The sequence below is a fragment of the Vollenhovia emeryi genome, unplaced genomic scaffold (genome assembly GCF_000949405.1).
Source record: "Vollenhovia emeryi isolate VEMERY1.0 unplaced genomic scaffold, V.emery_V1.0 DF939134.1, whole genome shotgun sequence".
Lineage (NCBI taxonomy): Eukaryota > Metazoa > Arthropoda > Insecta > Hymenoptera > Formicidae > Vollenhovia > Vollenhovia emeryi.
Genome location: NW_011967232.1, coordinates 1,473,859 through 1,490,431, shown reverse-complemented (window position 1 = coordinate 1,490,431; position 16,573 = coordinate 1,473,859). Strand labels below are relative to the sequence as shown.

At 40.4% G+C, this 16,573-nt stretch overlaps 1 protein-coding gene across 46 annotated transcripts in view; it reads right to left on the bottom strand.

Moving 5' to 3' along the window:
* The window catches only part of LOC105567794 (calcium-activated potassium channel slowpoke), a 101,015-nt gene that overhangs the window by 9,713 nt on the left and 74,729 nt on the right, over window positions 1-16,573 (bottom strand). For 12 of the 46 annotated variants that reach the window (XM_012022945.1, XM_012022981.1, XM_012022938.1 and 9 more), the window contains exons 12-17: window positions 11,246-11,404; window positions 10,722-10,798; window positions 7,776-7,844; window positions 5,095-5,145; window positions 2,825-2,845; window positions 800-862 (exon numbers count right to left, since the gene is read on the bottom strand). In XM_012022945.1, coding sequence (XP_011878335.1) covers window positions 800-862; window positions 2,825-2,845; window positions 5,095-5,145; window positions 7,776-7,844; window positions 10,722-10,798; window positions 11,246-11,404 — 440 coding nt within the window. Of the gene's footprint in view, window positions 1-799; window positions 863-2,824; window positions 2,846-5,094; window positions 5,146-7,775; window positions 7,845-10,147; window positions 10,184-10,721; window positions 10,799-11,245; window positions 11,405-15,894; window positions 16,008-16,573 lie in introns of all 46 variants that reach the window. The other 34 variants (XM_012022942.1, XM_012022978.1, XM_012022941.1 and 31 more) reach the window with 18 other exon arrangements.

Sequence of the window (16,573 nt, the reverse complement as noted above, 5' to 3'; positions counted from 1 at the left end):
CGTCGCAGGATATGTAACTCTACTTAAAAGAAAACCAGTAGGTCAGTAAACAACTACATTTTATTCATCAAAATTTGTGAAATAGAAGTACTTTACGAATCTATAGTAAAGCAAAATGAATAAATAAACAAGTTTTAAAGAGGCTAATGCTATTGCAACTATACTAAAATTGTGTTCTGTGCAAACTAATTCAGTGAACTTCCGTTAATTTGAAAATATAAAATTAAATTGTCTGATTTCTTATAAATCATAGAAGGTAGGATATAATTTTATCTGAATAATAAAGACACTTCCAAATAAAATAGTCATTAAAGTAACATGACATAAATTTATAACCTTAAATGTACACTACGCTATAAATAAAATGACGGAAAAGTATAAACAGGTATCGAATCTAATAAACAACTTCATGCAATGCTGTCAATAATGGAGAAAGTAGTACACACGAGAGCGGTGCATTAGCAAGCACAATCATGATTAGAACAATAGGCTTCGTTATTCATCAGTTTCTTAGTTTCACTTTCTCCAATGTTTCAGCAACACAAAATTTGCGCGTTCAATAAAAAGGAAAAAGATCTGAATCAAATACGACGTATCAAGAACCTATCGCTCAAGCGAATTTGACGAAGCGTATCAGATTTCCGATGTCGGTCGGGAGCAGTGATTCTTTTTAGGATCGTTAAATCTGCTTATTGTCAAACAACCTCTCGTTAGTGTGTTCGTGTCGTATTGCCAATCGAAATTAGAAAGGGCAGCTTGCGAGACTGTAGCATGGTTTTTGATTGAGGTGTAACTGTACCTCTTACGTGAACCATCTTGGGCAGTTCTGGCGGAGTGAATGTGGGGGGAGGATGGTGGTCGTCTGTAACAAACCACTACACATGTTAGCTACCCTAACTAATTACCTAAGGCCTAGTCGCTACTCTATCGTTGGACAGTACTAAATCTGCGCTATAACTTCTAGAAGCGAAGTTCCGTTTCAGCGTCGCACGATAATACTGATAATTCGGAAGCCACGTCAGAAAGATTTTATTTAATACTTACAAAGCAAAAATTGCAAGAATAATCTTTCCTTACCTTGCGCTAAAATCTAGGAAGATAACGAGGTACAGAAATATTAAGATTTCATCATCATATGTACGTAAGCCATTGACAAAAAATTTACTTATACAGATATTAATATATATGATATATAATAATAATTAAATGTGGGACATGACGTTTATCAAGCTGAAACGGCCTTTCAGTATTGCACTAAGAAAAAAGGAGATCGTAAAGAAAATAATCACTAAACTTGTATAGAGACAAGTGCGTAATTTCGACAGCTAACAGTATGGTTCGTGACAACGTGGACGAGTTAAAGATTCAAGTCGAACAGCATTTTATGAGCATCTTAATATTAAAAGTGACTCGTCCATATTGCGGGAACGTTATTACAACGTGGTACTAAAATCGACCTACGATCATAAACGTGCAGTGTGCCCAAAACATTCCTAATTCATGCTGAAGATGACGCGAGCGGAGAAGATGCGATCGATGTCGAGCCACTTGCGAACGTGGCAAGGTTTGCTTATTTCTGATCAACGTGCAGAAATAAAAACGAACCGTCTCGTCCCCGCTCACGTCAATAATATTATATCGTGTCCTAAAGCATGCAATAATATAGCCTTACAGAGTGAATATTTACTCGGCATTGTCAGTGCGCGCTTTGCATCCTCCGGGAAAGAGAATTCACGTGCAAAACGACAAAGACTTTGCGAAAGCTCGGGAGAAATTGAAAGAGTGCATGAGAGATCATAGAGCTTGTCTACTGAAAGCGCAAGGAGAATTCTCTTTTTGGATTCCGACGTGAACTCGCCGTCTGCGGGACGGGACGTAATGCGCCGACCTGCGTTTCTATTTGCAATTATCGACATTATCTCGAGGCCGACGGTGTGAGACGAGCGAGAATAGACCATAATTCGTGCGAGATTCCCCTTTACGCACTTACTCGAGGCCTCGTCGAGCGAAACGACGCTACACTAATTAGGAACCGTAGACATCGCGGCCGTCTTTGCTTTGGAAAATCAAAGTTGGTCCACTTCAACACGTTCCTTCCGAGGAAACGTTCCCAGAAATTGCGCCAAGTTTAATTCCCTGCTTTGTAAAACGCGGAATTGCAGAACTTGCTCGCTTTCTTCCAAGAAAGCGCGAGAAGATATAAACGGAGACTAATAAGCAAATGATTAAAGTTGACAAATCGAGTTGCTCGATGAGATACACTGCGCTTGAAATAACGTTAGAGAGAATATATTTTCATATCTTTAAGTGCGAAACGTAAAGGAACCAAATCTCAAAAGTGTTTTTCACTGCTAAACATCGTGGCACACGGTCTTAAATTGACACGCAATCTTTTCCCATTAAATTGAATCTACTTTCACTTGACTTGAAGTCGATGTAATATCTATATTTTTTTTAATTTTACTTTTAAGGGAACATAGAAAATGTTGCTCGTGTTCGACGATGCAATAGACTTGGTCTCGTCAACTTGTCGATCCGTCTCTGACAATGAACCGTTTGCCTGTCAGATCAGGCTGGAAAATGAGGGACAGGCGGGATGTTCGAGTAAATGTGCAAAAGGTCACACGCGACGAATGTCCGCGTTTTATTAGACCCTACGAGCGCGTGGCACAACGCGTGTGCGCGCGTGATTTAAATCGCGCTTTCTCGCGAGCGCGTCCGCGGCCGCGGGGGAGATTGTATACGTGAAATTAAATAATATATACAGGAGAAATGCATAAATATATAAATGTCAATATACATCCGCGTTTCTCGCTGGACTTACTTGCGTACGAGGGGTCTTCACCTATGCGGAGTGATGGAGGAGACGAGGAGAGAAGATAGATTCGGACAGATAGACACATATAGAGAGTTAGTTAAAGAGTCTTTGCTTGCGGATCTCGTGTTCTGTCGTGAGCCCGTGCGCGCGCGTGTGTTTCATTATTTCTCGCGTGTAGATTACGTATGTATGCGTGTACGTGTGAGTGTGTGAATGTGTACGTGTGTGAGTGTGTATGCGTGTGTACTTTGACATTTAATGCAATTGCGCGTGTTTCGCCACGTGTTACGCACGAGTCGTAAAATGAGTGTACATCTGCGTGGCTCGAATGGACGATGAAAAGTGCGAGTGTGTGGATATTTGCGTTAATTAATTGAACGTCTGTCGCGCTTCTCTATACGCGCGCATCGCTCACGTGTAACACGTCTATCTAACATCGTGAAGATGTGGTGCTCAGCCGGCAAACACCGATCTGCTTCCGAAAGAGAGGGAGAGGAAAAAAAATAGTATGGCAATCGGAGAAACGAGCGGTCGTTCCATTGATCCCCGCGCCGCTGGCGGGTTAAACTATCCGCGAGCTGTTGCTCCGATGGCCAACAAGTTTTTGGTCATGGCGCAGAACACTCGTTGACGTTTCGTGCGCGACAGTGCGTTATTGCCGTCAATCAAGAGCGACCGTTCAACTGACCGTTAATAAAGTGAACGGGTATCGGCGGTGCTAAGCAATATATCAGCGTATGACGTTGGCTCAAAGAGTGTTCTGCGAGCTTTGAAAAACACACAGGTATAACTCCATATCCAGCGGTAACACTCATGTGTTGATCGCGAAAAACATTTATGACGTCGAGAATATGTGAAGAATACCGAAGTGAATATCAGACTACAACGACGTTAGTTCTCTTCGGTATCAACGATCGTTGCCTCCGCCACAGGACGAGTAAAAATCCACGTAATAAAGGGCTAATTCTAAAGTATCTCTAATTACACGCCGAATTGTTAGATATCGAACACCGATGCAAGGCTGACTGGAGGTACTTTGATACTTCAAGGCAATCGCATCACGCCGGTTCCCGATTGCGTTAATTTCATAATTCACTCACAACAATAACCATTGAGTAACACTGACAAACTTTCAGGAAAACTACATTCAAAACGACACTGATAGTAGTATAATCTCAGTTGCAAAATAGTTAAGAACACCACACCAATAGGGACTCAAACACTAACGATGTTCTACGCTGGAGCCATTTATCAATCCGAACGAACTTTGGGAGATTAGCACAACGACATTAATTTTGCTGCGAAAACTTATCGCGAAATTATGTAGACCAAGCAAAGATGGAGTGAATATCTCGTGATAGGCATGAACATTTCTGTGACACGTTTCGCACGTTGTGCTAGTCTTGTTGAACATGTAAATGGTAATCTTGTTGTTCGGTAATCTTTCGTTTATAACCACGTTGAAATTTATCGATAAAATAGGCCTTGACGAGCAATTTATTCGATAGAAACAAAATTTATTTAATAGAAAGATCAATAACACATGTAATTAAATTTACCATTGATTCATCGTATAGCATAAATACGATTGTAAATGTCAAGATTTATGTTATATCTATATTAGGTCCTCGTAATCGTCAAGACCTCGAATCAAGGTAGAGTGACTTCAAATTACGTTTCCGGATTAGAAAATTTTGCCGTTTGCGTAATCCATCAAACAAACGATATAATTATACAAAATCGCATATGAGACCATTTATTTATTTACCATAATTTATTTAAACATGGCCTCCGAATCGATCTTTTTTGACGTGAAAGATAATAATCCGATAGCATTAAAACGCAGTTCCCAATATTGACATGACAAAACGTTATTATTGTAAAATTGCAGATTTACATTGTTTAGATGCTTTAATAGATGTCACAAATTCCTTACTTTCATTACTACGAAATAATTACAGCGTCTTGTACTACGGATGTTAGCATTTATATCAAGGTACGTACCCTTTGTACGTCATATAAAAAGAGGAAAGTTGTTTTTACTCGTACACATCACATATAACTAATTAGGATTATAACTTTGTCATGACGTTGTTTTTTTTCGAGTCAAAGGCCATGCTACTCCGTCAGAATAATATATATATATATTATAATTTCTTTTTATTTTCACAATCACACCCCGTTCGACGAATTTACTTAAAAAAAATGTCCGTACTTCCGGGATTAAGATAAAAGAATGACGTTCGATACACAGTCTACACACGGGGGATACGTACTTGCTCTTCCAACCATCTGAACAGCTCGCACGCCTTTCCGGAATGTGGCCACTGCCCGAAGGGAGGAGAACCAGAGCTGTTAGTTGTCACAACCAAAACAATGTCAACCTAGATGCGGGGGTCTCAACGGGTGTGGGGTCTAAATCCGTGGTCCCGATCGATATGTCACGTTTAGTGCGATTTATCAGGATCGGGATATCAGAAATTTCCGTATTTTCTCTCTGTCGACTCGACGTTATTCTTTTCGATTAAATTCAACTTTAAAACGATACGAGTGATTTCGCAAATTACCTTGGACTTTAATCTCAATAAGGAATTGGATCTCGAAACAAAGATTTTAAATCGAGTGTATTACTAATTTGTCCAAGTCACAAATATATTCCAACTCTTTGGCGAAAACGTCGTTGCAGCTTACTGTAACGTGACCTTCGATGGAGAGAGTCATTATTAACATTGGTGTTACAACCATTGCATAGTTTACTTCGGCCTACTGTGAGGGTCGCAACACATAGAGATTATAATATGTATATCTGCGCTGTGCGGTTGAACCTAGTATATTCGGGAATACGTATTGAACAAAAAAAGAAAGAAAGAAATATTTCCTCAGAAGTCAATATCGGTTGCAGAGTGTCGGCGTTATTGTCGTGATGTTGGTGAGTGGTGTCAAATATGCTCGATATGTGAAGGGGGAAATGGAGTATTTTTAGCCGATGTATTCGATAAACCCTGGGCATCGATTATCATCGTCCCTGTAAGCTGTTTAAGCTCATGGTTCAAGCTTACGTCTTGGTGCTCTTTCTGGTTGCGTGCCGAATCCAATTAGTCAACCCGCACTCAGCGACATTGAAAGTATACCACGGAAACGGAATTTCACGTGCACGAGCAGATCAATATCATACTTAATAACGCTCTATAGTCTTTCTTGGCTATTGAAACATTTTAGAAATAAGAAAAACGGAACGTATCATTTGTAACATACTTGAAATACCTCTTAAATAACATTGCTGTGCTTAAAAATTAAAAATTTGGTAGAAAATATACATGGAGTTCAACATGTTCCGTTAATTAAATGCAATATTTGTAAACGCATGTTTGAACGATCGCACGAGACTCTCAAGACGAGCATCTGTAACCATACTTTAATTTTGTAATCAATTTCACAATTAGCATGTTGAATTTAGATCAGAGTCAACACAGAAATTAATTAGCACAAAAATTGCTGCAATAAAAATTTCATCTCGCAATGATTAATTATACAATTTTTCATGTAAATATTGGGCAATAAAAAAACGTTTTTCGCGAAAGTCGATAATACTAAAGAAAATGTATATTTACTGATGTGCTCATAATGATATTCATAGTTAATCGTTAATTTCCAAATTCAAAAGTGCATAGCCTTATGATATGATTTTTAGGGTCACAACTTTCACGAAAAGCGTTTGATCTGTGCAGAAACAATGCAAACTTTTACATATTGGACGTATACAAGGTGACCCAAGGTAATAATGTTACTTGCGCTCAATTATATACATATAAATATATATTATACTAATAATGTACGAAAGAAACGTGCATTTTTTTATACATTGTTTAACATTGGGTAACCTTATATATAAAAAGACATCCCAGTTCCAAATCGTCACGTTTATTGTCGCAACAATCGAAGCGAGAAGGGAAATTGTACGCGTGGTACGTGAAATGAAATTGCGTGACAATATCTGGAACTGGTGAAACGTATGAATTACCAATAAATGTCCACGTAAGCACACTGAAACAACAGTTAAGAAACGATAATCGTTAGCAAGCCTGAAATACAACGTATGAGCAAACTTTGGTCGACTGGTGTTAGGTGGCAGCCATTTAACGTGAAGACACAAAATATACGACCCGGCAACGTGCAAGAATGCGTTTTCTGCGCGAAAGCGGCCATTGTATCGCGCTTGTGACGAATGAAGCTAAACATAATATGCAATAGTTAATTGATCTTTGCGACGTATTGGCCATCCGTTCGTCCAACCGGCGTGCTTGTTACTTGTCGGCCCCGGCCCACGTGTCGAAGTAGGAGAAGAAGCGGCGGACAATGTTAGTGCTACGTAACGTAACTGTATGCTACTGTTAGAGGGCGATGCCTCGGTAACTCGCTCAATGCCATCAGCTCTAGCGAAAGCCCAACGATAAACAGTACGCGGATCGTATGGATCCGAGTGGGAGAGAGTATCGTATAATACGGGGTACTGTGGAGTAAGTGCACGTGGTAAGTGAGACGGTAATTGGTCCGTCGGTTTTGGCTGTTGTACGTTCAATATCACTTACGCCATCTTACCTCATTACACAATCAGGCCCAGCCTGATTCTGCCGGACGCCGGAAACCTGTCTTTAACGTCGAATCGTTACGCGACTATTTTATTTATTGCGAACGCGATCTCCCGATACGCGGATATGTGAAACGGCACGCCGGGTCCGGCAGAATGCATTTTGCCAGGATAATGAACGTGGATCGAATGCGACGATTAAAAGTGTCCATTTTGAGGGATCTTTGTTTTTTTTAAACTTAATATTATTAATCAGAAACGGCCGACCCACGTGCTTTACGCTGACAAATTCTCACAGAAGCTGCGACAGGTGGACACGCGTACACGGGATACAAAAAGGATGGAAGAGGAAGCCGGCAACAGGCGTACCGTCGAGGTAACTGCTGTAGGCAGTGTTTCCCTTCACCATGCCAGTCTGCATCATCATCATCCCCACATCTGCAAAAATCCAGCGATCGACCCGGACACGGGTTCGTGAGTTATGAACAAAATGAGACAGACACATGGTATATACACGGGAGAAAATCGTGAACAGCACTTTGTTTTTCCTTTCTCTCTTTTTTTTTGGTTTTTAGTAACGTATAGCTTTTGTGGAATTCGTATGTGCACGCACGCGCGAGCAGAATGAATCGTGCGTGTGTCAATGTATGCGAACGCTGACTGCAATCCAGATGCCGGAAGGTGTTACTTAGGCAGAGATTTGACGAATAAGATCAATTTCGTTCGTAGTACTGCAACGTGATGGTCGTATGAGAAACAATACCGACGATAATCAAGCAAAGAGAATTACCGCGACTCCGCGTCGGTCCACGTACGAATTCGGTAACACGTTAGTCACAATGTTCATGTTCAGTCACAAATAAGGGTACATCCAAGATACGCAACGCTGGAAAAGTAATAGAAAATAAGCTCGTTCGTCGGGCAACGGTTACCTGTCCTCGTCACCACCGAAATTCTTTTTGCAAACCTAAAAATTAACGTTGATCGAAGATTGCGGGTCGCCCGGTGCTCGAGTCGAGGCACCGGGAACGTTGATTGCCCAGGGTTTAGGGTGTTAACGTTCCTGTATATGGACAAGACTGATCGTATGACCGGTTAAGCGTAAGTCGCTACCGGAAGGGAGACTCGTGTGGATGTGGTCGTGTACGTGGTCGTGTGTACGAGTGTACGCCTGATGCGGTATGTCACGTGTGACATGGATGGAATTGTCGGACGGGGACGACTCGTGGCCTACCCCGTGCCTGAGCGATACCGACACCGGGGATCTCGTCGCTCGTGGGGAACGGATGGGTATGCTCCTGCCATCGGCGCACCACCGGTCGGCGGTCCAATTTCACCGGGCGATTCAAGAACGAGAAACGTTCGGCGAACGTGAGAACGCGCGTGAATGCGGTGGAAGACGCGCGGCTCGATCGGGCCGATCGATCGACGAAATGGTCTCATTGATAGTACAGCTAGCACACGTTGAAAGAGAGAGAGAGAGAGAGAGAGAGAAAGAGAGAGAGAGAGATAGAGATAGAGAGAGAGAAAGGGAGAGCGAGAGAAAAGGGGAAAAGAAAGAGAAAGAGAGAGGAAGAGAGCTGGCAGACGATCGAAGAAGACAGTTTTTTTTGAAGAAAGAAGAAAATGGAGACAGCAAGAGAAAGAGAGAGGGGTGGGGTGAAGACAGACAGTGATCGAGAGAGAAGCTGTCATTACCATTATGGTGAAAACAGGTCCAAATCCGGGAGCTAGTCATGCATGCAAGGCGAGCGAGAGGGGCACACACTAGTAGTGCAGGCTAGTTTTCGTTCTCGGTCAGGTGGACATGCGCCAACTGACTGGACTTTCGGGAATTACTGTGTTCGAACTCGGTACTTCATTTATTTTTCACGTCATTTCTCGCGATTGGAGAGCGAGCATAGAGGCTTTCCCGGAATGAAATAAATTCATCATGCTCGTCGCTGCGTGGCGCACAAAACCGCGATATTTGACCTATTCCTATGTAGGCGCGCAATGAATTTTCCATCTACTTCGCTGTAAAATATGTTCCGCTCTCGCGGTAGCTTCCGCTATTGGTAGCAAATTGCGAAAATCGTCGCGCACCGATGAATCTTCTCCAAAAAGATAGAAAAATAAAAAGAATAATGAAAGACGTGACGGTGAAAAACGAAGAAGTACCCGAATATAGCATCGCCTTGGGGATTGTGTCTTGCAATGAAGATTAAAAATGCAATCATCGTTGTGCTGATCATCATCGTCATTATGATCATTATCCTCATAATCATCACCTTGGCTTGCAAGAGATCGATTAATGTGGAGGCAATATATGTATCGATAGGACACACAGAGAGAGAGAGAGAGAGAGAGAGAGAGAGAGAGAGAGAGAGAGAGAGAGAGAGAGAGAAAGAGAAAGAGATAGACGGAGAAATACAGATAAAGAGAAAAAATGAAAGAGAAAGGTAAAGAGAGGCAGAAAAAGAGAAACAGAGAGGGGGCGGGGAGCGATGAAGAATGAGAGTAACTTAATAGAAAGACAAAATATATATATATATATCGCAAGGCGCGGAGCAGAGTTTTAGTACAGAGGCAGAAACAGTAGAGACAGTACAATCAAGTTAATGTTTGGCGAATGGTGGGGTTGGAGATCAAGAGCTAGATCGTATATAAAAGGGCAAGAAGATTAAAAAATAAGATTAAGAGATAGTCATAGAGATGATAGTAAAGTATCAGACTTAACGAACGAGCGTGAGAGACGTTACCTAAGTCCCGGCCCCAGGAGCGCTGCTGCTGCCCCACTAGATCATATATCACAATAGGATAGTCACAACCATGTCACTTCGTTAATAGTCGCATTTATTACTGTTATCGCGCTCTCAGACAAGGGCAAGGGGCAAAGAGGGTGAGCCGGCAGAAACCGGGGTGAGCGTGGGAGGGTGGGAAGGGAGAGATAAAGAGAGCTTCCTATGTCATCCGTTTGCATTTATACGTTACTTTACGTCGAGACGTTATAATTTTGCGAGTCACATCAAAGGCACGCTCTATCAATATCGACTGACAGAGAGAGCGAGAATGAACGATAGATAGGTAGAGAGAGAGAGAGATAGAAAGAGAACGAGGAGAGATACCGCGTGTGAGACTCGCAATCTCTATCGATAGATCGAGCGCGTTCTATGTACAAAATACATCTGTGTACAGTTCATATGTTAGATATAGACATATGTATATATATAATAATATATATTTGGCAGAGAGAAGACCGGATGTCATTTAGCAGAAAATTTGGCAAAAATCGAGAAAGGCTGTTTAAAGGATCACTGGGCTAGAAAGACTTACAATTTTTGCACTTGCACTTCTTGATCAGAGTCTCGTCTTTAATCTCGTCGTGGCATGCTTTGCAATAGAACCACGCCCTGGAAATGAAAGCATAAGAGAGACATAATTATTGTTTGTATGAATTATAGAAGGATATCGGTTGAGTGTTCATATCTACTAGGGAAAAAATGATGACAAAATAAGAAAGTACAAAAAGTGGTTGTACAAGTGAAATTTATGAAATATTCCAACAATAATAGAAAAGAGGCTATAAACATATCGTACCAAATCTTGTAATACATTGCAAAAAATTGCAAAACACTCTAATTGTAAGATGTTGCATAAATTATTGTTTTATATTAACTAAATGTGTAGTCTTAATTAGTAGCTCGAACCTTTTTAGCTTGCGTTGAATATTACCTTATCTAGATAATTAGTAATTTTAACGAAATTTCTACTTAACAAAATTAAGCAAGGATATGGGTTACCATATTTAAATAAGCTTCCGCTTTTAACGATGTTCCGGAATATTCGAGGGTTCTTACCGCTTAACTTCGTCAGCAGATTGAGCAATGAAGAATCCCTGAGTATTTGCAGCGATCTTGGCACCACGTGGGTTAATCGAGATTTTACTGTCGGAGCCTCCTGCTTCGCCTTTTATCTCGATGGCCAGCAGCAAAAGCTTCAGTTTCGTGAAGCACAACCTACGACGAAATCATGCGTAATATTCGATGTCTCGCAATTAAATATCGAGGTAACAAAAAGCTTAAATGTATTTTGCTGTGTTTTTATGCGATACATTTATGAACGTGGACAACATTTTACACAAGAAAGTAGCCAACAAGCGACCCAAAATACCGCAAAGCTATTATCAATGATAATGAGTTGTTTGAATAAGTATAATAATGTGCAATAATATTTAAATAGCGTTCCTTATAATGTAAACGTTTTTACAGCAATAATGTCGACATAATAATTACAAAATATCTTTAACCAAATAGAACATCTTAGAAATAGACAGTCGAAAACAACTCAATATCGTCTGTGTTAGGCAAACAATGAAACTTGAATTCGTAGAAAAACTCCTATTGCGAAACTATTTTTGTTTTACAATTAGTTTTATCATAAAACAAACATTGTATAAAAATTTATCCTATAATATAATTACTCTAGCAATTTTATAGTATAACTGTTATATATTTATATTTGCATACGAACGCAAGCTTTATTCTTTGCACGACAAGATTTATTAAATAAATGTAGCATAAAGTATTACCAAATTGTACTTGTATATTTAAAATGCATAATACGAAACATGATAAAACTATATTTATTTTTAAGATATACATTTTGTTATCTAAAACAATATTTTATTTCACAGCCTAAAGAAAATAATGTAGAAATAAAACTTTATTTAATGTTCATTCTTTCATCTGATATCTTATATTGTACAATACAATAATTTAATAATATATAAATATGTAAGTTTTTATACTTTATGCGCTTCGTTCACTGATTAATAAGTGTTAGAAAGATATGTGTATACACCCACAGCGTAACGGGATACTGATCGTGCAGAGACAAGTTTCGTTTCAACTATCAAAGCATTTAAATTTACAGCGTTCGTTTATTTAAAAAAATTAAGCCTCACTTATACCTGCATGTATCATCGTCCCGTTATACCACCTCGGCGATAACTGAACATTAAACAATCGTGCAATCGATGCAACATGTATTGATGAATTAATCCAGGCGATCATGCAGGAAAATCTTACATAAACGATTATTACTTATCTAATAATATGAGTCGAAACATGCCAAGATAGATCGAGAGTTTCTACATAGATTCCACCCTTTATAAACTATCTATTACGTTCTAAGTTCCTAATCTACTTCAAAGTTTCGGGAGGCATTCGGGATGTCCGGTCTCATCCGCGTAAGGATCGAACGGATTGGCTAATGTTCGGGAAGCATTACATGTATACAATATGATCGTATACAATATACGGCATATAAAACGATAATAAAGATAATAATATTCAGAGTAAAAACCGCTTCTTACAAGAATAGATCTCTCACACACACAAACCAAATGATGACGATAATCCAAGGGTGCGCATAAACCAAAAAAGAAAACTCCGAAGAATCATAGCTCTCTGTCGCGCAACTGACGTAGCAATTCACTGATTTCTGGAGAATATTGTTGTGCCGGTAATAGGAATCTTCTATAATTTTCTTTTAATGTTACGTTCCTGAGAGATATTCACTATCTTGTTTAAGCGATTGCACAGTAGCGAAAATATTATATATAGAGAGTTGCCACTAGCTGTCACAATTTCTCAGTATAAGAGCTCGAAATATTTCTTTAATTGATCATCAAGTACAAATTGAAATGTCAAATTAAAGTCTGTCCAAAATTAATGAACGTTAACATAAAGAAATTCAATTCGTGAAAATCTAAATTTATAAAATAACTCATAACTCGATAACTATCGCTACTGTCATATTTTTGCAGATAAAAGTGCTGGCGATTTGCCGGTGTTAACTGTGTCATATTAAAATTAGAAGAATGGGAAATCACAGAAATCAGTGATGCAATCTTAGTAGGCAGATACGGTGCAATTCAGACGGCTGAGAAAGGGTAGTAAACGACGCGTTTATTTCATCCTCAGGAATTTCATGCTTTTGACCATTTATTTTATCTATTTATCGATATGTATTACCACGCGACATATATAATATTTATTTAATTCAGTTAATTTAAACTCATTTAATTTGATGCAGGGCAATATATTACATATTCTTACCATGCTATATATTGTTTTTATTGTTATAGTATATCTTATTTCCACCATAAGAGTACGCATAACGATACAAAAAGAACACGTACTGGTTTTCGTAAAGACAAATAATTCTTTGAATTTGTTTTCATATATAGTGACTTGCAACGAGAAAATAAAATAATGTAAGAATTACAAGATACATTTTTGACATATTTTCTACGCTGATTCGATACTTAATGTACGTATTTCATCATGATTTTCGCTTTTGTTGAATAAAAGCTGAGTAAGCCTGCGAAAAAAAAAATATAAACTACCTTTTATGCAAAGTACGGATAACACGTCTTACGTGCACCATTTGTACCGTGATTATTATATGATCACCATTTTACTAATTCCGAGTGACTAATTGCAAGTGGCTATATAAATATAACACTTTAGTTGACTTTTACTGTATATATGCGTGTGTATGTGTGCGTGTCAAAGAGTATCCAGCAAACCGATATCTGCGGAATATAGAATTAGTGTTTGTAGGAGGAACGGTATCTCCCGTAAGTTACCCCGAGAATTTTCGCGAAAACAGAACTGCGAGCTCGATTAAAGTCTGTTAACGAACAGTGTGTACTAATACATATTTATGTCTAATCGGCAGCCACGATCGATATCTGTACACTTCTCCAATAACTTGTGTCAATGTGTTACGAGAATAAGTTCCACATATTTTTACATGGTAAAGAGCAGCAGGCATGCGTGTACAAAGAACGCGCTTTTGTTAAGATAAGATTAGAACGCTACATCTAAGAACACACACCATGACAAGGATACGGACATTACCGACAAAAAAAAGGACAAAAATCTCGCTCCCGTTACGTTATGTCCAAAAGTGTTCGTATAAAATCCAAAAAGAAAACGATTTCTCCGCCGAGGGTTCCCTTTTTCCCCAGTAAAAACAGAATTACGCCGTTTCGCCATTTCGGAAGGAGGTCACGGTACGCGCGCGCTTCTTTCTCATTTCGTCTCACGTTGCGCCGCAAAAAAAAAAACTGTGATATTGCCGAAGCGGGATGCACGATTTACCGGGACGAATGCGGATCTTGCGAGCGATTCTTGCAGCTAGTTAAGATTTATTAGAAATGGCCGCTGGTCACGTTATGCACGCGACACGATACTTAAGCTCGCCGATCTAAGATTAAGAACATTCAAGGCCGCCATTCAAGTAATTTTCGTGACATTAAATGTCACGAAAATGAACATTCCATGTACTTGGTCTTAGACTTTAATAATCTCTGCAATGGCCTCTACGCAATGATGGAATAATCTTCAAACAGACAACTAATTCAATGCAAAAGACAATAAAGAGAGATTCTTTAGAAGACGCAAGAAAAGAAATTGTGCATTTTACGTAAACGAATGAAAATATCAAAAGGATTGAGCAATACCCAACCTTCAATCCCGATATTAATTGTTTCTCGCAAAAGTGTTGGAACATACAAGAATTCCATTGCGTCTCTGGCGGTCTCGACGCGAACGCTATACGCGACAGGGACATTTTTAGAATCGCGACCGTTCGTACGCGCGCCGGTGCTTCCAGGAATTTCCGAATTCGAGTGTGGGTTTGAGACACTTTCGTTTCCGCACGGGAAATAGTGCCGATACTCCCCTGTTGCCAATCAGGCATTCCAATTAGACCGAGCACGACCGGCCCCGGCAATCACCTGGCAAGCGAAATCCGCATTCGTCCCTGGTACGTCTCTCTACTCTTCATTTCTACGCAATTCACAAAGATCTGTGCAGAATTTCGAGCAGCTCGAAAACGAAAATCAAAACCGATCGGAAGAATGGGAGGGGCACGGCCGAACAGAGGCAAAAAGACGAAAAAGAAAGGGGGAAACAAGGGAGAGAATAGATTCGTACAGCTCAAAACAGGACTACTCTACGCAAAATCCAAACAAAAGGATGTAGACAAAAAGACGAATATAGTAAAGTCTAGTAAAGAAAATCGTTCAAAGGCTAAGAGACCGAGGTGAGGGGCGATATATATAAATATATATATTATATATGTATATAAATGTTCTGAAGTATAAATATATATGTGGCAATATATGTACGTCTCGGTATTGGGGCAGTTCAGCGTGTTTATTCGTGAGACGAGAGATAAATAGAGATAAGACAAAGAGATAAATAGAGAAAGAGAGAGAGAGAGAAAGAGAAAGAGAAAGAGATAGAAAAGAAAGAAATTCGTAAAACCGAGTGTACGGAACATCTTTGTATATTTGCACTTTCTCTTCTTTCTTTTCGTATATGAATGTTGCATGGCGGTCCGTATGATTGTCAATTCTGTATACGTGTTGTGTCGCGTGTATCTGTTCACGGCACGTTTACGTGTGTGACAGCCGTTAGCAGCGAGGACTTACTCGCTGGCTTGGGGAAATGTCATCCCGGTAAAGGACGGGGAGAGGGTTTCCGTGTACATCTCGCAGCCCGTGCCCTGCAGGTAATCATTCTGCCACGCCTGTGTGTCCGGCGACTGAAACACCAACCAACCAGGCCCCACGTCATCAAACTTTCATGATCCACGTCGCGTGCGGACGCGCGGCGGAAGGGCATCAGCTACGCGTGCGAGCTGCCGCCCTTCCCCGGAGGGAGAGAACTGGAATGGCTATACATTTCGTATATCGTTTCGCAAACCGATGGGACCGCGAGTCGTCCGATCGACGCGTCTGTCTGAAAGAATTTAGGTACCTACGGGGAGCGGCAGCGTCTAAATCTTACTCCTTGAACTCTGCGAGCTCTGTAAAGAAAGGTCTGGTTACGGTCCGGTTCTCCGGCAGGGGTTTGGAGACAACCCCTAAGTCTTGCTCTCCCGACAGCACGAAGGTGTAAAAGACATCCGCGTCTAACCGACAGGGACGTCTCTCCGGGCGTTTTTACGACGTAATGATTCTCTTTTATACGTTTGTGTTGCCGGAGGAGCCCGTTTGCGACCTAGACCAGAATGTAGGCCAGGACACGCTCGGGATGCCGATCCCGAGGCGACGCGATCCGCGGTCGCGTCGACGCACGGCGACCGTGCACGATGATGCATTTCGCAAT